Source organism: Lepidochelys kempii, chromosome 11, assembly GCF_965140285.1.
Source record: "Lepidochelys kempii isolate rLepKem1 chromosome 11, rLepKem1.hap1, whole genome shotgun sequence".
NCBI lineage: Eukaryota > Metazoa > Chordata > Testudines > Cheloniidae > Lepidochelys > Lepidochelys kempii.
The window spans coordinates 30,812,953-30,838,498 of record NC_136390.1 but is presented as its reverse complement, the minus strand read 5'-3'; the positions used below and the strand labels follow the sequence as shown (position 1 = coordinate 30,838,498).

Genomic DNA, 25,546 nt, shown 5'->3' with positions numbered 1-25,546 from the left:
CCTGAGTGAAGAGTCGGAAAGAACCCCTTGGACTATTCAGCTGTAATGTTTCATCAGTTCTAAATGTTTCATTTAATTTTCTCTAAAAACCTCTCTGCCTTCAAAGTGTTTTATATTTGCATATTCGACCTTTCATCCGATCTCTATTTTTATCTTCAGTATTTTTCTTCTCTTCAGCCCTTTCCACCACTTCTTCTCCCCCTGCCATGTTTACATATCCCCTTCCCCAGTGCTTCCTCCCCTCCGTTTCTTCCACCCTAGAACCCATTCTTGCAGAGACTTAAGGGCTCGTCTACACTTACAGTGCTGCAGTGGCACAGCTGTACCACTGCAGCGCTAAGTGAAGACACTACCTGTGCTGACGGTTGGTACTCTATCTTCCCAAGAGGTGGTAGTTATGTCACTGGGAGAAGCCCTCCCATCAACATGGTGCTGTCTACACCAGGGGTTAGGTTGGTGGTATTACTACATTGGTCAGGGGAGTGGATTTTCCACACCCCGAGTGACATAGTTATACCGACATAAGTTTGTTGTGGAGATCAATGCTTACACACGTTTTACTTTATGTACTGTGACTAGTCCTATTGGCTTCAGTGGGTGTATTCACAGTGCATATGTTTCTGCAGGACTGGGGCCTTAGCTATTTTAGGAATGAGAGCCCAAATGAGGTTTCTGTTTTCCCCCTAAATGCAACTGGGGAAAGCGGCTTAGAGAATGAGCAGATGAAAAAATCGGATTGTGGTTGTCTGTGAAGGAGAGCTGAAGGTCCTTGAGTTCAGGTCCTGACCTTATTCCTCATGCACCAATGCCAGGTGAAAGCAGCATGCCCAACCCCTGAGATGAAAGCACTTTCCTTTGCTCTGAAGGAGATGCCTTTGCTCAATGCACAACAACTTAAAGTCACAGATGGGCCCTGGAGCTGACAGGGTGTACGAGTGAGTGTCACTCTATTGAGGAGGCCTTAGCTATTGGTAGGGGGAGTAAAAGCGAAGATTAGGAAGTAGGAGCCTGGAAATCACTCTCCCTCCACCTCTTCCCACCCCTAACAAGATCTGGGAGGGGACAAAGTAAAATAAAAACACTTTTGTCTTTTGCCTTTCCCAGACAAACTGATTCATTTCAAAGTTACTGTGCAAAAGTTTTCCAAGGTAAAACTCCATTGAAAGAGGGTGAACTTGAGGAATACTGCTGGACAGCTAACTGACACGGTGTTAACAGACAGTGCTGTACATGAACTTCACGCTTTTACAATACAGCAACAAATTCTCATCTCTGAAAAGACAAAGCTTGTGACACGTTAACAGCTAAGAAAAAGGCATTCTGAAACCTTGTCCAGTGAAGTAGCTTCATTCTCAAAAGCAATGGTGTAAGAAATTGAAACAGAAGGAGTATCAGGGAGCTTACTTGTAAACAGGAAGCATTATAGGCAAAGGACCAGATAAGTGAGGAGCAATTTCAAGCAAATTGGCCCGCTCATGAAGTGCTTCTTTTACCATCCTGTACTAAAAATAAATAAATAAATAAAAAACAATTCAGGACCTTTAACTCCTCATTAATGGATCACAAACATTCAGTGTTAAAACAGTTTTGCCTATCAGTCCATAAAATACACAGAACACCTTCTTTGTGCTTGCTTACAATTATTACATTCTTTACTATTCTTTCAATAGCACAATGACACTTCGTTGGAAGAATTACATTGGGAACTTCCCAAATCAGTAACACAAAATCTTTAACTTGTGAGTACAGAGCAAATTCCACTAGGCATTTTAGTGCTATGGCAGGTCAGTCTAATTATTATCGGCTCTAATTAAGGGACCTAAAAGCCATACTCCATTTTACTAGAAGCTAGTGGCACTTAATAAGGTATGAAATTCTTTCCGTCTTTGAAGACATCCAAGAAATCACTTCTGCTCTGATCCTTAAAATGGAAGGCCCTATAAAAGTGAGTGGCAACCAATTCCACTGTACAATGGTCTACGACCTTTAAGATTTTTCAAACAGCTTTAATTGCAAGTTTCACAGGAGGAAGGCAAGTTTGGGGGTTTTCCCAAATGTAGAGGATTGTCCCATCTTCCATCATATTATGCATGGGAACACCAATTCTAGATGAACTGAATATGTACCACTGATTTACTATATTTTCTTTGCCAAAATTCCTTTAAAACAACAAAATTCTTATCAGGAAATCTCCCCCACCACGATATGCACAATCCACAAGATACTATTTTCAGATTGTCTGTAAATATGATACTCCAGCAAGAAACAGCATTGGAAATGTCCCCAAAATATTCTAGCAGAATTCACTGAGCAAACTATTCTGTATGCATAGTGCCTCTGATATTCCACAAAAGAAAAATATTAAAAACCATAAAATGAGAACAGAGATTTAATTGGGAGGAAGAAAAAAGAGTCTACTGCCAATTTTTGCTTAACAGCCAGTATAAACAATTACCTGCTCGAAATCCAACCTCATGATGGCCTTCTGAAGATATCTCACTCCACCATGGATCAATTTAGTGCTCCTGCTGCTGGTCCCTGATGAGAAATCATCTCTTTCTACAAGAGCTGTTTTTAGTCCTGTGTAACCAGAAAGCCAAATTAACTTCTTAAATTACACAATTTGTATGTAATTCATTAAAGACACTTCTCTAGGGTAGAGACAATCACAAGAAAAATTACTCTGAACATAGATAAATTTGTATTCCAAATGCAGTGCACTGTCTGTATTATAATGAAAAGATTTTAGTCTCTTTCTGGGGGAAAAGTCGAAACAGAACTCTTAAACGGAGGCACATTAAAATCTGGACATACCACAGTGAAAAGACATTCCAGCACATAGAGGCTAAGCAGTTGGAGTTTTACGCAGGGCAGCAAGGCTCCTATGAATGAATTAGAATCATAGGTCTGGAAGAGACCTCGAGAGATCATCTAGTCCAGTCCCCTGCACTCGTGGCAGAACTAAGTATTATCTAGACCAGGGGTCGGCAACCTTTCAGAAATGGTGTGCCACATCTCCATTTATTCACTCTAATTTAAGGTTTCATGTGCCAGTAATACATTTTAATGTTTTTAGAACATCTCTTTCTATAAGTCTATAATATATAACTAAACTATTGTTGTATGTAAAGTAAATAAGGTTTTTAAAATGTTTAAGAAGCTTCATTTAAAATTAAATTAAAATGCAGAGCCCCCCAGACCGGTGGCCAGGACCCAGGCAGTGTGAGTGCCACTGAAAATCAGCTCGCATTCCGCCTTTGGCGCACGTGCCATAGGTTGCCTACCCCTGATCTAGACCATCCCTGACAGGTGTTTGTCTAACTTGCTCTCAAAAATCTCCAATGATGGAGATTTCACAACCTGCCTAGGCAATTTATTCCAGTGCTTAACCACCCTGATGGTTAGGAAGTTTTTCCTAATGTCCAACTTAAAATCGCGCTTGCCGCAATTAAGCCCAATGCTTCTTCTCCAATTCTCCATGGTTAAGGAAAACCATTTTTCTCCCTCCTCCTTATAATACACTTTTATGTACTTGAAAGCTGTTATCATGTCCCCTTCCTCTCTCCGCCCCCCCCCCCCGTCTTCTCTTCTCCAGAACAAACAAACCCAATTTTTTCCATCTTCCCTCAGAAGTCTTGTTTTCTAGACCTTTGATCATTTTTGTTGCTCATCTCTGGACTTTCTACAATTTGTCCACATCTTTCCTGAAGTGTGGCACCCAGAACTGGACACAATATTCCAGCTGAGGCCTAATCAGCATGGAGCAGAGTGGAAGAATTACTTCTCGTGTCTTGCTTAAAAACACTTCTGCTAATACATCCCAGAATGATGTTTGCTGTTTTTTTTGCAACAGGGTTACACTGTTGACTTATATTTAGCTTGTGATCCACTATGACCCCCAGATCCCCTTCTGCAGTACTCCTTCCTTTCCCATTTTGTATGTGCAATTGACTGTTCCTTCCTAAATGGAGTACTATGCATTTGTCCTTATTTAATTTTATCTTATTTACTTCAGACCATTTGTCCAGTTTTTCCAAATCATTTTGAATGTTAATCCTATCCTCCAAAGAATTTGCAACCCCTTCCAGCTTGGTATCATCTGCAAACTTTATACATGTACTCTATGCCATTATCTAAATCAGAGGTCTCAACCACACGGCCCATGGGGTTATTTTCTGCGGCCCGCCAGCTCCCCGCAGCCCACCAGCACGTTTACCTAGAGCGGCTCCTGCCCGGCAGGCAGCAGGGGCAGGGCAGGCTCCCTTCCTGCCTGCCTGTCCTGCCCCTGCGCCACTCAGGGACCCCTGTGCCCCCCCCCAGTTTCTGTCCACTTCCCGGAGTGGCGCGGGGGCAGGGCAGGCAAGAAGGGAGCCTGCCCTGCCCCCGGTGTGTGCTGGGCTGGAACCCACCCCCTGCACCCCTCCTGCACCCCCTGGGGGTGGGGATTTCGAGGAAGGGGTTGGAAGAGGCGGGGCCTCATGGAAGGGGTGGAGTGGGGGCGGGGCTGAGGTGGCAGGTGGGAGGTGTCAGTGATGTGGCTCTCGAGCCAATGTACTAGTTCTCATGTGGCCCTCATGATCATTTGAGTTTGAGATCCCTGATCTAAATCATTGATGAAGATACTGAACAGAATCAGCCACAGAGTTGATTCCTGCAGGACCCCACTTGATATGTCCTTCTAGCTTGGCTATGAATCACTAACTACTCTCTGGGAACGGTTTTCCATCCTGTTATGCACCCACCTTTATTGCAGCTCCATCAAGGTTGTATTTCCCTAGTTTGTTTATGAGGTCACGTGAGACAGTATCAAAAGCCTTACTAAAGTCAATATATACCATGTCTACTGCTTCCTCCCATTCACAAGGCTTGTTACCCTGTCAGAAAAGGCTATTCGGTTGCTTTGACATGATTTGTTCTTGACAAGTCCATGCTCACTGTTACTTATCACCTTAATATCTTCTAGGTTTTTTTGAAAAATTGACTGCTTAATTATTTGCTCCATTATCTTTCCAGGTACTGAAGTTAAGCTGACTGGTCTGTAATTCCCCAAGTTGTCCTTATTTCCCTTTTTATACATGGGCACTATATTTGCCCCTTTTCCAGTCCTCTGGAATCTCTCCCATCTTCCATGACTTTTTGAAGATTGTCACTAATGGCTCAGATATCTCCTCAGTCAGCTCCTTGAGTATTCTAGGTAGTATTTCATTAGGCCCTAGTGACTTGAAGACATCTAACTTGTCTAAGTAATTTTTGGCTTGCTCTTTCCCTATTTTAGCCTCTAATCCTTCCTCATTTTCACTGGCATTCACTAGGTTAGACATCCAAATCGCTACTAACCTTTTTGGTAAAAGGCCATTAGAGTCGGTAGTCACTGTACGACCACATAACATTTTATTTTTATTAATAAAAAGGTGGCTTTTTGCAGAATAAACCCTCTCAAAAACTTGGAAACATTACAAACCTATTTGCTCAATATCCTTGTGAGGCTGACCATTGTTATTACTCATTTTACAACTAAGAAAGAGAGGTGTCCAAAACCAAGGAAGGAATCAGTAACAGCCGGGACTGACGCTCACAATTTCCTAGCTCTTAGAGCTTAGACCATATTTTGATGATAAAGACAGATTGCTTTAAGGTTCATGGTAAAACCCTTAATAATGTAAGTGTTCTCTAAAATATAATCAGGAGACCTGGGTCCTTCCACTGAAAGTACTGAATATTTGGTGGAGGGAGGCAGGGAAGGGAAAGAGTAGGGAACTCGGATGCAAGTGTTCATAAATTGACACACTAATCAACTAAAAATAAGTTTTTCTAAAAAACTGATAAAAGAAAGGAGTTTAAGTCTCAATATGGAGGGTGCTGAACAGTCTGTTTCAATTCAGGAAAGAATTTAGCCACCAGTTTACATTTTACTTCAGTAGGAGTACTCACAAAGTTCAGCACACGCTTAAATGCTTTTGCTGGATCAAAGTCAGGGGGTGCACCAGTATCTGCTCTTATGCAGTTTGTCTAACTCAAAGTAATTCAAATCTATTCTGGGTTTAAAACTTGCTATGAAAAGTCATAGGCATTAATTATTCAGAGAAAAACAGATTAAGAACAATGTGATACAGATTTTTATGTAATTTAACTTTATCTTCTCTCCATTTAATATTATGCTTAGTTATGGCAACTGAAGTAATGTAAAACCAAGTGGCTCTTCTATTAATTAAAAACACTCCGTGTTCATTTGGATTGCTTCAGTTTGATTACATTTTTCACACTGAGTCTGCCATGGATATTGAGGATACAATTCACTCAAAAAGAGAAAAGAAAAGGCAAGTTAATGTGCAAAATTTTATAAATGAAACTGTGTCATGATCAACTTACAAGAAAATAGAGATGGCTAGAGAAACCTCCATTACAATATACAAAAATGTAGGTGAGCTCTAAATTAAGGAAATTCACAATTCATTCATTTATATATAATAAATTGAACATATACATACACACAATCATATGCACATGTATATCTTTTATACACACTTTATATACAAGCTTATTACATATTCAGTGTGTGTGTATATATATATGCACAAATGTGCATGAATTATATATACACACCTTTTACACATACGTGTATAGATACACGCATATATGTATATTACAGAAATACATGGCAGTGTAGTCCAAGATAAAGTTTTACATGCAGATGTTTCAGGTGACAATGTGACTCAAGTATTCCCCCCACACACACACACACACACACGCACAAACTGAAAACACCTCGGTAATTGAATCTCCAATACTATACAGTTTTTTTAGAAAAAGAAACAGAGAAGAACACTGTATCCATTTGAAACTAGATAGGAGGAATGGAATTAGCCAATTCAGAATTAGGCCTGAACGCTTTATTTTTCCCCCCAAGGGGAAGGAAACCACAGTTAACCAGCTTCTTCAAGAGACATGTTTTACATTGTTCAATCGAATAATGAATGCCAAGGAAGCTGTGTAGGAAGGGCACTAAAAATCATTACCGTATCCTTAAAGTTATTCAAGACAAAGGATAAAGCATAAGGATATCCCATATAGGAAAATGTTTTTATAACATATGCCATTTGGAAAAGTTTTTGCTCTATGAAATAAGGAAAATTCATCCAGGAACGGTTTTGTAGTATTCACAGAGGGGCATGACTTGTGTATGGTGTGGACTATATTTACAGTAGATATCTTACAAAAGTTACTCTACATAGTTTTAGCACATATAATAATTAAAAAAAGGTTTTGTGCACACCAAAACAACCACCTTAACAGTCCACATCAATAAAGATGTTCTCTTTTCAGAGATGTCTTCCTAACTTCTAATATAATTAAGGTCTTGATTTGTCATTTTAGTGTGAAACTAATTAACTTATATAGAAATGCTTAAACTCTCTCCCCCCACACACACACCCCTTAAATATTGTGACTTGGTTTCATAAAAGTGTAAAAGTTTACAAAATAAATCCAATTAAGATAAGCACCTCAAGGCAAGAATGTGGCCTTTTGCTCCAAAACTTTCAGATATATTGCACATACCTAGAAAGATTGCTTTTGTTGTAACAAGTAGAATAGTGGATTCCCCCAACACCATTGGTCTGGGGTTTTTTTTACGTGAAAGTATGTGGGCAAGGGGGAAAGGAAGAGGAAGCAGGTCAATGAGGTTCTTACCAAGGTTGACAAAAGCAACATGACTGCGTGCACAGGGAGAGAATAACTAATGTAAATACTAACACTACTCTATTTTTTTACCCTGCATCACCTTAAAGGTATTTCAGTGCTTTATAATATTGCTTGTAGAACAATATAAAAACCCTTTAACATCTATTGGTTCCCCAAAACTTTTATGTCCTTAAAAATCTAATTATTACTGGTGACTTTAAAAGATCAGAGTAATTTGTTTTTGTCAAATGTGACTGAAGATTAATGGATACAATCAGGAATAATTTGGTGAAAACATATCAAACACAAGGAAAGCAAAATTTGTTAAGTGAAGCATCAAACATAATAAAAGAGCAAATTCCATGAATGAACAGCAACAATACACAATTCATTAACCAAATGCCTATGATTATTTCACACTTCAGAAAACTACTGATATGATCAGACTATGTAGTAACAGGATAAATATAGTTTACCTTCAACCATTCTTTGTGTACTTTCAATTACAAATGCATTTTTTCCAGAGGCCCACCAATATAAGAAGGGCAGGACTGAAAACCTTAGTCACATAGCTGGTAAACCTATTTAGTTATCTTTAATAATCCATTAAAAGTCATAACATACTAATTACAAATTGGACTAAAAATTGGAATGTATTCCCCAATATATCAATATGCTTACGTTACTTCCTTTCACCTTATGTAGAAAACTTAAAAGTTTATATATAATGAGCATACATTTCAGCTAAATGTTTTCAAACAGACCTGTGGTGAAATCCTGGCCCCCCTGAAGTCAATGGTAGTTGACTTCACTGGAGCCAGGATTTCATTCCTTGCATCAGCAGAACTGCACCCTCAGACATCAGGCATTCCTTACATCAGGCCTGACGGTGGGTGCTAGATGCCATGCACAATTCTGCAGCTACCAATCACATTGCATGCAAATCTAAGAAAAAGCATTACGGCTGAGATTTGAATCACAGATGCCAGGGAGTTCGAAGTTAAAGATGCAGTATAGCATTATTGTATAGTGTTACCAAAGTACATGGCACTGTAATATATGAGAAATGGAGGTTATTTACCTGTAACTGCAGGTCCTTCGAGATGTGTGGTTCCTATCGCCATTACACCTGTGCTTAAGCATGCACACTATGTGCCTGAAACTGAAGATTTCTAGCAAGTGTCATTGATCCACACCCGCGCAGTTGCTTTCTTTGTGCTCCGAGCTGAAGGCTTAAGGGGCCAGTACAGTATGACACCTTTCCAGTTCCTCTTCTTACCAGGAGTAAGATAAGATATAAAGCAAAAGGGAAGGAGGGTGGGCAGTGGAATCAATTCAGAGCGGGAAAGTCTACTTTTGGACTCATGTTGACAGAAGTCTGCAGGGCCATTAATCACATCCTGCTCCGAAAGACTGACTCTGGACAACATGCTTGACATTGTAGATGGCTTTGCACAAATGGGCTTCCCTAACTGTAGAAGGGTGACAGATGGCACGCATATTCCAATTCTGGCACCAGACCACCTAGCCACAGAGTACATTAATCAGAAGGGGTTTTTCTCAATGGTTCTCCAAGCACTTGTGGATCACGGTTGGCATTTCACGGACATTAATGCAGGCTGGTCCAGAAAGGTGCATGATGCAGGCATCTTTCGGAACAGTGGCCTGTTCAGGAAGCTGCAAGCTGGAACTTCCCTCCCAGACCAGAAGATCACCGTAGGGGAAGTTGAAATGCCCAGTGTGATCCTGGAAGACCCTGCTTACCCCTTAATGCCGTGGCTTATAAAGCCATAAATGGGGCAACTTGGCAGCAGCAAGGAGCGGTTCAACGACAGGCTGAGCAAGTGCAGAATGACTGTTGAGTGTGTATTTGGCAGTTTAAAAGCCCGCTGGTGCCGCCTCTATGGGAAACTGGACCTGGCCAATGACAATATTCCTATGCTTATAGCCACGTGCTGTACGCTCCATAATATTTCTGAAGGGAAGGGTGAAAGCTTCACTCAGGGCTGGACTGCAGTGGCTCTGCGCCTGGAGGCTGAGTTTGAACAGCCAGAGACCAGGGCTATTAGAGGGGCACAAAGATTTGACACGGGGCCATAAGAATCAGGGATGCCTTGAGGCAGCAGTTTGAAGCTGAAAGCCACTAATACTGGTTGCTATGCTCGGGAGCGCAGTGCTTGTAATGATTGGAGGTGATAGATGCAGAGGATGCAATATATGGGTTTAACATAATTATATGTTGCTTTGCAGAGCTCTTTTTGCTTTCAATTAATAGAATAAAGATTGCTTTCAAACTAACAATTCTTTTATTAAAAGAACAACTGGAGGAGAGAGTGAGTCAAAAAAAAAACCCATCAGCAGTGAGGGGGATGGGGGAAGGGAAGGTCCCAGGAGGAGAAGGGGTCCCAGGACACCTAAAGATTTCTATGTCCAGGGATCATATCCAACCTTCTTCTTTGGAGTACAATGCAGCAGGTCTGGTACTTCATCAGAGCCAAACTGCAGAGGAATGGGTGATGAGTGCAGTGGGTAGTGGGAGTCCACATGGCTGGACTGAGGGGGGAAGAGTGGATTGCCGTGGGTATAAACTGGAGCCAGGAGGTTAATAAGAGTGTGTTGGTGATGTCCGGGGAGAGCATGGGAAAGTTTTGCGATAGCGGCTGCAGGGGAGGGCAGGCACGGAGCTGCTCGGTTTGAAGAACTAGTATTGCCTGGAGTGTGTCTGATTGGCGCTCCATAATCTTTAAGAGCTGCTCCATGGCTTCATTCTGGTGTGCTAGGTTCTCCTTTCAATCCCTCTTCTCGCTGTCCCACCACTCCTTCAATTCCTGTTTCCTGGCGTCGGAGTGCATCATAACATCACACAGAAAGTCTTCCTGAGTTCTTCTTGACCACTTTCTAATTCTGTGCAACCATTCAGCTGCTGATAACAAAGAGGGAGGCTGGGCTACCAAGGTCATCTCTGTGAAGTTTAAATGCAACATTTTACAGAAGCAGTATTGTTTGCAACACAGAACACTGATTCAGTGATTTAAAACACAGCCAGTACTCACACCTGTCACTAACTGGCTGATCCCAGGCAAGCACACACGAGCACAAGATCCCCAAAATGGTGAATAACTGCAGGGGCAGGGTAAATCACTCTTCCTAGACCCTGCTGTACACTGGGCATGTGGTGCTTGGGGAGAGCCAGCACTGTAGGGGGGCTGATAATCATTCCTGTTCCATACTTTCCATTGTGATCATTATGGAAGATATCTTGCTACTGACAGTGAGCAGGGACTCAGGGCGGGGGTCTTCTCCAAGACTGTGACTTCCGCCTTGGCCCCTATGTGGCTTGCCTGCGTACATCAACGGTCCACCCCTGCAGTGATGACAGTGGCATGGGAAAGTTACCATTAATGGGGCAAGAAACAATGCAGCTCTGCCAAAGAACCTGCAGCAGCAGATTGCCCAGTATCTCCACAAGAGTTTCCTGGATATCTCTGACGGAGATTCCATGAAGTGAAGGAGTCAATTACCAGCCTGTTCCACCACTCAGACTAGGCATGCAGTGGGAGACAAGCCTGCGTTTTGCACCCTCCTGCCCTCAACAACTTGCTTCAGTGACTCCCAAAATCAAATCCACTTACCAGGGGCCTCCTCTCCTGTTTGCGCTTCAACAACATCCGACAGCTGTGACTAGCTAGCCTCCTCCGGAGTAGAAAACAGCTCCTGGCGGCATGCATATCAGACCTCCAAGTCATCTTTGTAGAACCGGCAGCTCGTGGGTGCAGCACCAGAGTGGCGGTTTGCATCCCACTTCTTGTGGTAGGCGTTCCACAGCTCCTTCATGTTGACCCTGCACTGCAACATGTCCCCATCATGGCCCCTTTCTGTTATGCATCATGAAATCTGCCCATATGTATCATAATTCCTATGGCTGGAGCACAGCTGGGACTGGACAGCCTCCTCTCTCCAAATGCTGATGATGTCCAGCAGCTCGGCATTGCTCCAAACGGGGATTGCTTGGTGCACGGAGCAGGCATGGCCACCTGGAAAGATGTGCTGAGACCACTGCACACATCACCAAGCAAACAAGAAGGGGACTTTCAAAATTCCAAAGGAATTTATGGGATGGGGATGACAGGGTTGGTCACCTGAGGGCAGGGCAGTAGAGTTTAAATAGATGACCAGAGAGGCTGTGACTGGCTAGCCTCTTCCAAGATAGAAAACAGCTCCTGGATGCTTGCATCTCTGACCTCTGAGTGATGCCTGAAGAGGAGCCGGGAAGTGGACTTAGGGAGAGGAAGGAAAAGGAACACAGAGTACCCACAGTCAATGATTTCTAGTACTTACTTGTCTGTTGTAATTGCCCCCCAATTATGGGCAAAAAGGGTGAGGCAGCCATCAAAGATTGGAGGAAGGGGCCGTGGTGGATGTCGTCAAAAGGAATACACAGTTCTTGATCATCCCATCAAAAAATATCCCTGGATAGTGAATGGGGTTCAGTAGCTGTATCGTGATAGGGATATCCAGGGTTTTTTACCTTCTGGAGATTATGCAGTGCTTCGAATGACTGCTGGTGATAGAACAGTTTGGCAGGAGGTCTCGGTTTGTACACCAGTTTCTGATGTTCTCTTTTTGGGGCCAGAGTCTCAATGTTTGAGTCCTTCAACTCAACCCAGAGTTCGAGTTCTTCGACTAGTGTAACAAGAAGACTGAGTCTCTAAACAAATTACTCATTGAAAGGCAAGTCCTCTGCAGTGTTTTGAACCTCCCAGGGGAATCCCGAGGAGCAAAGCCAAGACTCACTGTGTCTAGAGGGATAGCCATAGGTATACCCAGAGGCACGTGTCAGCTGCATCCACTGCAGCATGAAGTGATATGTTAGCCATCAGTTTGACTTCCTCAATGAGGGCCTAGAATTGGGCTCTGTCCTTTTGAAGTAGTTTAAATTACATATTGCAGACTTGTAGAAAACACCTCTTTCCCTATAAGATCAAGTCATTTAGAACCTTTATCTGCCAGTGTAGCCTGCACCACCAGGGAGTTGGGTTAGTGGTAGGGATCCCTCAAGGTCAAGGATGTTCTCTTTCACAGATATTTTTATGGATCCTTTGGTGACTGAGGAGTCCGATCTTTGAACCACAGGCCGTTGGCAGACATTGCAGGTGGTGTTGGAAGTCAGGGTTGGGCCATGATTGCTGCATGATAGTTGCCTTTCCATTCTTTTTTGGCATTTTTCTGCGACCAGGGCAGGGAGATTTTCCTAAAAAGTGGACGTTTCTTCTCTGACAAGTCTTCACCTGTTATCCCTATTCTGGGCTGCTGTCTCCCAGTGTGTGGTGGTGATGCCACATCTCTTGATGTTTATCTTGAGGATGTCTTTAAAGAGTTTCTTTTGGCCTTGCCATTTCCTTTCATCTTTGGTGAGATGGGCGTACAGCAATTGTTTTGTTAAGCATACACCAGGCATGCACACACAGTGCCCGCTCCACCTCAACTTATGCTGGATAATCAGGGTCTCAACACCAAAGATGTTGGCCTCTGTGAGGAAACTGACACTAGTGCAGTGATCTTCCCACTTTATGTTGAGGATCATCCTAAGAAAGTACTGGTGCTGGCATTCCAGGTTTTTCAGATGTTCTCTGTTGGTCACCCAAGTCTCAGTCGTAGAGGAGTGTTGGGACTACCGCTGCTTTATAAAATTTATAAAGTTTAGTGTGTATTCTGATGTTGTGATTATTGAACACCCGGCAACACTGACGCAGCAGATTCCGTGCTGAGTCTTGACGTCTATGTCTGCCCTCTGAGAGATGGCTGCCAAGATAGGCAAGCTACTCTATATTTTTCAGTTCTTCTCTGACAATATGGACCTTCCTTGCTGGGTCTGATAATTGACTGGGAGCTGGTTGGTGGAGAACTTTTGTTTTGCCAATGTTCAGAGTTAGCCCTAGGCTTTTGTAAGCATCAGAGAAGCAATTAAGGGGTAAATCGCTTTGTAAATCGCTCCCTAAGTGTGCAACTACAGCACAATCATCTACATACTGGAGTTCTATAATTGTTGCCGATATTACTTTAGTTCAGGCACGGAAATGAGAAAGGTTGAAGAGGTTGCAGTCAGTCCGATATTGGATGCCAATGCCCTGTGGTAGACTGTTTTGGGTGAACATTTTCATAGCTGCTAAGAAAATGAAGAAAAAAGGGTGGACGCCAGTACACAACCTCATTTTACACCAGTTCAAATGACAAATGGCTCAAAGATAGAGCCACTGCACAGGATGGAGGCAGTCAACCATGAGGCTCTGTGGAAAATTATGTCAAAGTTTGGCTGTCCAAGCAAATTTATCACAGAGCCTCCTGGTTGACAGAGTTGAAGGCTTTGGTCAGATCGATAAAGGCCATATACAAGTCCTGGTGTTGTTCTTGACATTTTTCCTGGATCTGCCTGGCTGCAAAAATCATGTTGGTGGTACCTCGTGATGGTCTGAAGCCATATTGGGACTCTGGAAGTACTTCATTTACAGGGAGTTGGGTACAGGATGAGTGAAAAGAAACTCCATTCCTTTGGCTGGTACAAAATAGCACCTCTCTGCCCTTTTGGGGTGGGGGTGCAAGAGGCCAGAGCATGCCAGACTACCTAGCTGGGTCCATGATGGCCTTGTTTATTGGGAAGGCCACACTGCTGGCACCAGATGGCTATAGAAGGTCAAATAAATGATTTTTGGTATCCTGGACCTCCTCTAGTAGAACCTGAAGTAGAATAGTAGAACCTATTCGTCACTCTTTACAACAGCTCCTGATATTGCCTGTGGTCATCGGAGGGGACAGAGAAGATGGACACTTGCCTCACCTGGAGACAAAGATGAAACACCTGTCAGTACCTCCAGATCCAGTTCAATCATCTCTCCCTCATACTCTGACAAAGCTGGCAGGTGTTGGATGGGAGAGGTACCGTGGGACGCAAGAACGGATCCAGACACATACTGTACAATTGCATGGGCTCCAATACGGCCAATACGAAGGGTCAGCCAATTGATGTGGACCCCATGTCAACGGGTACCACCAATCCTTGGACAGTCATAAAGAGGTGGAGGAGAAGACCCCAGATCTTCTCACGTCTCTATTCAAACTCCCTTCCCTAAATGGGATCAAGTGATTGTCTGGAGCCTCCGACTTCTCTGAAGAGAAGACCAGCTCCTGTTCAACTAGCAGAGCTGTCTGTATTGATGAGTGAAAACTCCTGCCTAAGGTCTGAGGCGAGGAACATCCCCATCTCCTCTATGTCGTTTCCTCCTCTGGTGTCAATGTGTCTCAGAAGAGTCGGACCCAAAAGAAGAAGGTATGGAAGGATGAAATATCTTCTGTTGAAGTGTAAGTTTTGGTTCGTCCAGGAGTCTAGGGTGTTCTGTTGTCAGAATTGAAGAATCTAGCACATCCACAGTCATCATAGATACAGTTTTCTTCTGGAAGGGGTCAGTACCATCAAAGAGACTACTGGGAAGCTCTTAGATGATGTCGGTAGGTGCCAATCTTTCAGCTTACAAATCAAAGCTGACACCAGTACCACCGGATCCTTTCTCCTTCACATCTCACCCTCAACAATCAGAGGATCTAAGCAAGCATAAGTCTTTAGGACCTGTGCAAAAGGACTCACCCAACTTGGACAGAGTCAAGGAGGGAGCTCTTCTCTTGGAGTAGACCTGGAAGGAGGTGCTCTGTCCTTATGCCTATGAGAGTGCCCCTTACTTTCATGAGAAGTCCTGGATGACATCTCCCCTTGGGCTTAGTAGCTTTGGTTTCCACTCCTGAGCTCATTCTCGGAGGGGTGCTGCTCCTCAGTTGTACCCGATCCACAAGAGGGATCTCCCTGCCCTGGATCAGACTGAGGTCTCATAGTCTTCTCTATAAGATGTTTTCTCAGTTGGCGCTCTCATGCCTTGCGGATTCAAGAGGGAAATAAGCAGCAAATGCTGCACACTTAGCAGAGAGGTGCACTTTTCCTAGACAGTAGAAGCAATGTTGGTGCTCATCACTTATGGAGAAGAAGTAGGGGTACGAGATGCAGTTCTTAAACCCTGAAACTCTGGGCACAGTCTTTATCCACAGGAAGAGACTCCCCAAGACAGGAAAAAACTGTTATACAAACTCTACTGAGATTAAAAACTAACTATACAAAAATACTAAGAACTATTTACAATTTATTTACAAGTGCATTAAGAAGCGGAGGAAATCTGTGGACACAAGAGGATTCCAACTCAGGCTGTGCAGTGGTAAGAAGGAACTGGAGAGGTGTTGGTCCGCACCACCCCTTCTACCCTCAGTTTGGAGCATGAGAAAAGTAACTATGCAAGCGCGGACCAACAGGCACTACTTGCTAGAAATCTCCAAACTCAGGCATATGGTGCCCATGCATGCCCATGTGTGGAATACACATAGGGACCAGCACTCAGAGAAGAGCTAAGTTGAAAAAGGCAATGGTTTGCATCCTTAAGAATTTACAACAAGCACAAGATGCACAAAAACAGCTCAGTGCCAAAAATTTTCTGAGAAATACAACCAAAAGAAGGGACACAGATTATAACTCACCGAAGCCTACACGGAATTTCATGGGACCAAAAAAACGTTACTTCTCTAGCCTGAGGGCTTTCTCCTTGCCAAACATCAAAGCCAAACAAAGGAGAAGCTCAAGCTTCTTAAAAAACGGTCACAAGAATAATTTATTATAGAAAATGTTAGGCCATCTTAATACAGAAGTCCCTACTACATCCCCATATAATAAATGGGAGTGGGGCTTCGTAAATATTCTTGGGCAGCTGTTCTAATTTTATAGAGCAGCATGAAAGGCAGCACTAAGTCTGAACTGTAGGAGAGAGGGAGAACACAGTCAAGAGAAACAAGAAGTATAGAGAGCAGAAGAAAATGAAAAATAGGTAGTATGGATAGTAGTGGAGAGCTTTGCAGGTGAGGTGAAGCTTCCTATTAAGGCTCTGATCCTGCCCGCTTTGAATTCAATGGAAAATACTCCCATTGATTTCAGCGGTACAGGGATCAGGATTTATAAAAGGAATCTATGCAGATATTCAATAAAAGAGGGTGAGGAGTAGTCATTGTCAGAAAGAAAGGAAGAACATGGCTACATTTTAGAAAGACTGGAGCCTGGAGGGGATGGAGACTGGAGAAGAGGAAGACGGTGAAATAATCAAGACGGGAAGTCATGAGAGCAGGGACCACTGTTGCTTTTGTTTTGTAGAGCCACAAGCTGATCTTCTCTTTCAGGAAAAAGAAAAGGAGGACTTGTGGCACCTTAGAGACTAACCAATTTATTAGAGCATAAGCTTTCGTGAGCTACAGCTCACTTCTTCCATTGGTATGTTCACAGGTTCTGTTGCTTGAACATACATAAAGTTACCTTACAAGGATGAAAAAAATCAAGACAGGATGGAAAGAAAGGGACACATTTTGGAAATAAAGAAAAAAGCACCAGGATCTAATGAAGGCCTGGATGTCAAAGGAGAAAAACACCGAAGACTCAAGTTTGAGTGATGGGAAGCATGCTGTGGCCAAACCCAGGTAGAGTTGAGCCCTGTAAATTACCTCTTGGGCCATCTCTTTAACCAATAACATCGAATGCATCCGATGAAGTGACCTGTAGCTCACGAAAGCTTATGCTCAAATAAATTTGTCAGTTTCTAAGGTGCCACAAGTACTCCTTTTCTTTTTACATTTTATAGATCAGCTAATTTATGTATTAGTTTTCAATCTTTTTTGATGTATAAAATCTGAACAAAAAAGTCGAGATTTTCCTCTTTAAAAACATAGCAAACATAGCTGAATCCAAAATGGAGCAATCAATTAAAATCCAAGGTCCAAATTCACCCCAAGTAAGCAGACTCAACTCCATTCACTTCAGAAGTGTTGGTCCTGTTTAAACAGGAGCTAAACTTTGCCCCAATATTTTAACAAGAAATTATACTTTTAGGAGACCATTAATCTAGCATTAAAATATGTCCATTCACCTTAATTTCAAAACAATAAATAAAAAACTTTCCATAAAGAAAGAGAGCAGAACATCTGAGACTTACCATGTGCATCTTCAAGCAGAATGCTATAGGTAGGTTTTAATGAAAAATTCAAACAGACTAATCTAAATCTGTGCTAAGAGTAAAAGCTATTTAACATGCGCCAAACATGTAAAAATGGCTGATAACCATTTTCACATGACACCCCTACAGAAAACAGGGGACTGACACCATATTTGATTGCTCATGTAGAATTCATGCCCAGCCCTCTCCTTCTCGAATGAAGTTGGCTGCAGACTGCCGTATGGCTTTTCCTTCTTTCGTTCCTGTAATTGTCCTCCTGCACAAACCTCGATGACTCACATTTTAAATTAAAGATATACCCAACTAACAGGCTGGAAGTGGGTAAGCCAATCATTCTAAGTACGGCTCACATGGTGTGGAAAAATGCATTTCCATATAGCTACAGCTATAACAACAAAATAGGACTCAGTTTCCTTCAAGTTCACACTAGCCATTGGGATCCAAAGATAGTTATATAATCAAGTCTTTGGAAGGCAGTGAGGAAGACAGCAGGTTGCCTTTTAAACCAGCTTTGTGTTTGAATATCCAGTTTCATTAGTTTATATTAAATTGCATGCAAGCACTTTTATAGTAGGTAATTTTTTCTAACTGTAATAAGCTCATACTTTCATGCCTCACCTCTCGTAACAGCGTCCAACGCACAGCCGCATCCTGTTGCTCCTCCTCCTATAACAAGCACATCAAATTCACTCGTGTTTTGTAGAGCCAGGAACTGATCTTCTCTGGTAGGAAAGTGATTTTTCATTGGTATGTTCACAGGTTCTGCTGCTTGAACATACAAAAAGTTACCCTAAAAAGACACAAAAATCAAGACAGTATGTGTGTCTACTCCTCAGTGGTGTGCCATGATATTTTTAGTCAGCCATGCAGTTGTACAGTTGTATGCAAAATGGCATCCTTCACAGAGCACAATCTCGCACATATGGAGCATATGGAGCATATATCAGGCTGTGCACAGGGTGTTATTTTGTGCTACAAAATGGCACCTCTCTTGCATATTCGAGGGCCAGACAGAATAGTCCTGCAGGCACAGCCCATCCTGGACCACATAAGGCATGCCTTGTATACACTGATGGCATACCACTGATATTCTTTATACAATCAGTATAGTTTCATGGAAACTAATCAGAAAAAGGTGTTTTTATTCAAAGTCACTTTTAAATCTAATAGAAAATATTTTAGCAAATACAAAAGGTAACAAACAGCATTAAAAGGTTAAGGGTTAGTTTTCATTTAAGTCACCTTGGCTACTCCTGCATAATTATTGAGGGATTAATAAAACAAGATACAGTAGCAAATACCAGAAGGGAGTATTGAAGATTTTATAATAAAGATATATCCTGAATAGGATTAGAACTCTGTACTTTTAGCATATAAAATACACACTTAATCCAATAGGCTATAGAGTCATTGCAGAGCATCCAGCAGCCATTGGAGGAAATATTTTGCACCAGAGGGTAGCCATATTATTTCTGTTGCTTTCATGGAACATTGAAATATTAATGCATTATTTGTATTGTGGTACTGATCAAAGGCCCCACTATGCTAGGTGATGTACAAACAGATAGGAAGATGATCCATCCATGTCCCAAAGAAAAAAAGTTTTATTAAAAAAAACTGACTATAAATGTTACATAAGCTAATGTTTTCTCATTTTTATTATTGAAAATCAGCTATGCACAGCCCCCTTTTTTAAAACCTGAACCTGCTTTGCTTTTATTTCTCAAATCATACAATGTGCTACCTTTTTAGCGGTACAGCATAACAATATGACAGTATTCATAGACCATTTCTGGTTTGCTTTTAACGGATTCCAGAATAATAATTTTCTCTAAGACAATCATTGTCTGATATTCTATAGTGACCCATCTTTGCTCTCAGCTTGATGACCCTAGTGAAAGAGAATGACAAACTTTCTAAGTCAATTAACCAAAATGGGCAGAAGGCTTTGTTTTTTTTGTTTATTTGGGGTTTGGTTTGGTTTTGTTTGAAGTTTAAAAATTGACCATTTCCTAAAGACTTTACTTAGAGGTAAGAGGTTTGGTTAATATAAGTTTAAACAGATGTCTGAAAGCCCTTGTAATTATGGGTATCCTAAAATCCTACTATTGGTTGTGCACTTCATAATCTATATTATGAGTACCATCATTATGGGTTGTAATCCACCTTTGCTATGTAGTATATTAATTACTTTATGTACAGTGGGCTGTAGCCAGGTATCATAATTATTCCCAAGTTAATTAAGATGCAAGGCCACAAAAGAAATCGTGCTTGCTCTCTCATACCGCTGTCTGCACCAGCCCTGTCTTTCTTCCCTCTCACATTCTTATTCACGATCAACCTTCATTGTTGCACACAATTGGGTAGTGGGTCACTCCCCAAACTATTGTTTTCAAGCTCTGAAGGGCTGACAATCTTTTTCATAACAGAATAATCACTTGTTGTGTAGGAAATGGATTTTGAGGACAAAACATCAAATCAAAGCATGTGCAAATAATTAGTATGTCTGGGTGCTTGAAGGCAAGAAGGATACTTTTGTGGGTAAGGTACAAAAAGGATACTTTTGTGGGTAAGGTACTGTGGAGTGTGAGTTACAACACCTGTTTTCTATCCCCAGCTCTAGCAGACCTCATATGGTCTTGGGCAAATCATTTAATTCAACATTCAGAAGTATCCACTAATCTTGGTTATCTCAATTTTTGAGTGTCCAAACTCTCAACTAATTTTCAGAGTTGCTGATATCTGCAGCTCCCATTGATCTGAAACACAATTTTGCAAGTCCAGCCCCCAGGAAATCAGATTATTGCAAGCTGAGTACCCAAAATTAGTGATCACTTTTAGAAATTTGGCTCTCTGGAGTATCTCCATTTCTTAACCTGTAAAATAGGAGTAATACTTCCTTAACTCACACAGACATTGCAAGGCTCAATCATACACCTTTGTAAAGTACTTCTACATCAAGACTGAGATTTTGTGCAATGCCTCTAAGACAGTGATTCTCAACCCAGGGTATGCATACCCCAGGGGGTATACAGTGGTCTTCCAGTGGGCACATCTACTCATCTCAATATTTGCTTAGTTTTACAGCAGGCTACATAAAAAGCACTAGCGAAGTCAGTACAAACTAAGATTTCATACAGGCAATGACTTTGTACTGCTCTGTATACTATACACTGAAATGTAAGTACAATATTTATATCCCAATTGATTTATTTTAGAATTATATGGTAAAAATGAGAAAGCAATTTTTCAGTAATAGTGTGCTGTGACACTTTTGTGTTTTTAGATCTGATTTTGTAAGCAAGTAGTTTTTAAATGAGGTGAAACTTGGGGGTACACAAAAGAAATCAGACTCCTTAAGGGGGTACAGTAATGTGGAAATGTTGAGAGTCATTGGTCTAAGCGGTGCAGCCAGAGCACACAGCCCAAAGGGAGGAGGGCTAAATTAGTTTTAAGCCATCTTTGCACCCTCCCGAATCCAATCCTGGGCTGCTCCAGGAGCTGAAGAAGTCCCTAATCCAACTAAGTTACTGCAGCCTCCTTTGGTTTCCCTATGGGCTGCAGGGCTGCCTGGAATTTCTGTAGCACTGTATGATGTGGCTCCACCCCAACATGCCCCTCCCACATTAATATTGCAATGACAGTCCTCGGGAGGTAACCTTACAGCTGTCTACCACAGTGCCTGTGCCAGGAAAAACCTCCCTTGCCACAACCAGGCTTTTAAGGCCCGCTTTATGCCACTCCAGCCCTCCCACCTCGTGCAAAGGGAGCTGGAAAGGTATGAGGATTTCAGCCCAAGTGTGTTGTGTTAAATTTTGCAATCTGAAAACTATTCAGTTTCCAATATTGGAATTGCTATATTTTTTGCACAATGAATAAAAGACAGTATAAATAAATAGGAAAGTAATATGAAGAATAGTTTATATAAGTGAGGTGACAACACTTCTTTCTTCAGAAAGTGAAGCATCAGAACTTAGAAACAGTAACTTTGCTGACCCTTTGCTGGAGTAGCTTCCAAAAATTCACTCCTCTCTATCGGCTGAATACGTTCAACCTCGTACTTCATTAAAGTTCTGTTTATATAAATGATCATTCTAAGTAAAAAGTTAGGAAACAGCTAGCTAAACACATGCACAATTCAGCAAAGGGATTCAGTCTACCAAAGCTGAACCTGAAAGAATAATATTACTATTTCTCCATCACCAGAGGATGTACGCGTCACTTAAAGATACAGGGTTCCATCCTCATGCAAGGTAAGAGCCCTTTGCTGTACCAGTTTAAAGCTGCCATACTCTTTTCCCAGTGATGTAAAGCCTGTGTAGTCAACACTATGACTCCTCTCCCCTTCCACATACACTCAGCTCTAGGCCACAGCGCTTTGTGCTCTGGCTTTTTTTTTTTTTTTTTGAAAAAAATATGTTTCCCCATCCCCTGCTTCAGCTCATCTTTTAGGACCACCGAGGTTCGAGTACATAATCCCTCCTTCAATATACTTACAAACTAAATTAGACAAATAGGGGTGTCAAAAGTAATGTCATTTTGTTTGTTTAGGTCAGACATTGCTTTTTGGTTTCAGGGGGCTTTACAAAATTTTAATTAATTTTTAACATTGTAAAGCATCATGACTTTGATTTTAAAATAAACTCATGTTTATGTGGGAGCAGGAGTAAATGATTAGCAGTAGAAGAAAATAAATTAAGAGACCCCATATCTTTTTTCTCAATCTGCTGAAAAACATGTATGTCACAAAACTGCCTATGGTAAAATCAACACTTCACTCAGAAGTGTGACTGCAGCAAATGTAGACATACCAAAGTTATCTCTAATTTTGATAGCTCGAGTAACAATAGCAGTGAAGCTGAGTCAGCATGGGGTGTACAAGCCCACTCCAGATTCCAAGTATGTACTCAAGCAGTCACCCACATTGCCGCAGCTTCACTGCATTTGTAACTTGAGCTAGATAGATCAAAAGTCAGCCACTCCTCTGACTGCAGTGTATACATATCTTATTAGTTTTTGCAGAGGGGTAAAGGCCAAGGACAAAAGAATTGATTTAGGTAATACAAGTGGGTGCGGCTAGTACTGAAATTGATTAAAGTGAACAAGGAGAAAATTTAGGCTGAACATTGTAAGAGTTTCCTAACAGATTATGGCAACGTTTCCCAAACTTTTTTGGCCATGGAACACCTGGTATATATTTATGGAACACTTCTAATATTATTTTGTAGTCGTTCGGTTTTCAAATTAAAAAATTGCATTATTTATGCTCAAATATATTTTATTTTATAAAACAAAGAAAAAATACAAATTTAACATAACTTGAACTAATATTTTCTAACTGGAAAGCACGTATAAAGTAGTACAAAAATCAAGTGCAAGACCCTTTTTTTTTTTTTTAATTACGATTCTTTCACGGAACACCTATTCACATTGTGCAGAATACAGTTTGGGAAACGCTGGATTATGGAATATTCTTCCAAAAGAAATGGTTGAAACCCACAGATATTTAGAATTTGATTGGACAACGCACTGAAGTATATGCATATAGTAGGTAACAACCCTATAGTTGTGGACTATAGGAGTGTAGTCTAGTAGATCTAATTGGTCTTCACTCTCTAACAGCTCAGCACACGTTACTTGCGTTTAGGTTAAGTTACAAAATACTATCTTCTTACCACCATTGAAGAGCAGCTGTTCTTGTCTATTATGCTGCTTTTCCACCCCTTCCCACTTGCTGAGATGCTTTGTATCTGCCTTTCCTCAATGCCCTATAATCAATATAGTTATAAGTGACAATAGCATGACAATTTCACCATGTAGACCACGCCTACGACCTCCAAACATGAAGGCACATCTTTTTTTAAATGCACCGAATTACACAAAATTGCTCAATTTTAGAAAATAGCTTCATTGTCTCCTGCTCTATTGCCTGTGAATTATAGCTGTTAGAGACATCTTTCATCCCTAATCCTGATGAGAAGGGTTCCCTGAGATAACCAGCCAAATGGTACAGTTTTCTGAAGTGGCCAATCAGCTCTGTGGTAGTAGAAATGACTCAGAGCAAGGCCTCCCTAAAAAACTTCTAAAGAAAAAATAAATAAAGGCACATGACAGATATTTTCATGATCTGAAGGACAATACAATAATATTTTAAATATGTTAAGCTTTAGGCATGTCAACCTTCGGTGTCCCTTTAACAAATAGTTTATTGTTTACCTTATAGTTCTCTGCTACACATCCCCATGGGTGTGAGACTAAATAATGGTTTACACGACATCCCCAAGCTACTGACTAGACCGAAGCCCGATCTACAGCCTTCCATGGTTTATGAACCTTGGATAGCTTCCACTCAAAATGATTAGATCACTTTCTCCCTATGTTTAAACCCTTATTAGACTTGCAAATTTTTTTTAAATGTTCTACACAGTTGTCACTACTGGTGCAACAGAAAACAAGATCTAATAATTAGTGTCTACTGCTGAAAAAAGTGCGTATTTAAAGACCACAGGCAATTAACAATCAGGTTGTCCTGTAATCATGTACAGTATTAATTTGAGCATAGTGTGTAGGGTTTCATGCAAATTACTTAATACATAAGAGAATGAAAGAGGTTGCTGGTGTATTATGCGAGTCAATCAATGGAGTAGTTAAAGTAAAATTCTATTTATTATAATTAAGGAGGTACTAACCATATTTGTATACCTCCTCTAAGTCAAGTAAAAATTAATGTGCCTATTTCACAACCTAATTTTGAGAAATTATAATGGCCCACTCAACCTAAAATATTTCCCCTGCTTTTACATTACAAACTGCTTTTAGCTAACCAGTTGCTACACATGTCAAACACAAATCAGATCAATACATTTTAAATAAAAGCAATGTGAATTGTAACTGTGCAAACAAACATTCACCAGTTTGATTTTTTTAATATGACATTTTCTTTAAAGCCAAATCTATTCTTGGGAGCAGGGGCAGGAAGGAGACAAAATCCTAGCTTCTGGTTCTGTTTCTGATACAATGCTATTCCAGGGTACCTTTAATGAACCAGTAGGATTCACTGCAGCTTCCGTCTTTTACACAAAGTAGAGCTGGGAGTGCGGAATCTCTCACTTCGATGTGTGTCATTGAAATTTTATCAGCAAGCTTCACTTCACTCTAGCTAAAGTCTATTACCCACTGAATTTTATTATATTTAGGGTCCAGTTCTGTAGCTGTCCTCCACATGAAACAAAATTATCTGTAATTCTGACTGGAGGCCTCAATTCAGCAAGGCACTTAAGCATATGCTTAGCTTTAAATGGGACTACTCACACGCTTAAAGTTAAGTGATTTGCTGAAATGGGGCCACAGAATGACAGATGAACCAAATTGTATGGATGGTTGAATGAGTCAGAAATGTATCCATTTCTAGCTATCCGCTACTATTTATATTCATGTCTCTACAGTACATGCAAGTTTGTTTTATTTTTTTAATTCAAAAATTGCCCCTCATTAAATTAGTTCTATACAATAGACAAGGTAAGATCCTTTAACCATTATCACCCTCCCTTCACCAAAAGAGTTGTGTCAATTTCAACATGTTCAGCTGGACATAATATTGCCAGAAAAACAAGACTCAGCACTCAAAGGGCGACAGTCAGTGTGTACAGCTGAATATTTTCACAGCTATACCCAGGTAAAAGAATAGATCCTTTGATATAAAGTCCTAAACAGATACCATATTAGTGTACATACAGCATGGTGCCTGGCGCACTCGAAATTGATATTGATTCATCTTG

General features: G+C 41.1%; 1 protein-coding gene across 5 annotated transcripts in view; it reads right to left on the bottom strand.

Annotated features, from left to right (window-relative positions):
• GPD2 (glycerol-3-phosphate dehydrogenase 2) overlaps positions 1 to 25,546 on the bottom strand; it is a 122,165-nt gene that overhangs the window by 65,233 nt on the left and 31,386 nt on the right. For all 5 annotated transcript variants that reach the window (XR_012154259.2, XM_073305516.2, XM_073305520.2 and 2 more), the window contains exons 3-5: positions 18,387 to 18,558; positions 2,456 to 2,580; positions 1,405 to 1,502 (exon numbers count right to left, since the gene is read on the bottom strand). Coding sequence is in view for 4 of the 5 variants with exons in the window: in XM_073305516.2 (XP_073161617.1) it covers positions 1,405 to 1,502; positions 2,456 to 2,580; positions 18,387 to 18,558 (395 nt within the window). In the remaining variant the exon portion in view is untranslated. The remainder of the gene's footprint in view (positions 1 to 1,404; positions 1,503 to 2,455; positions 2,581 to 18,386; positions 18,559 to 25,546) is intronic.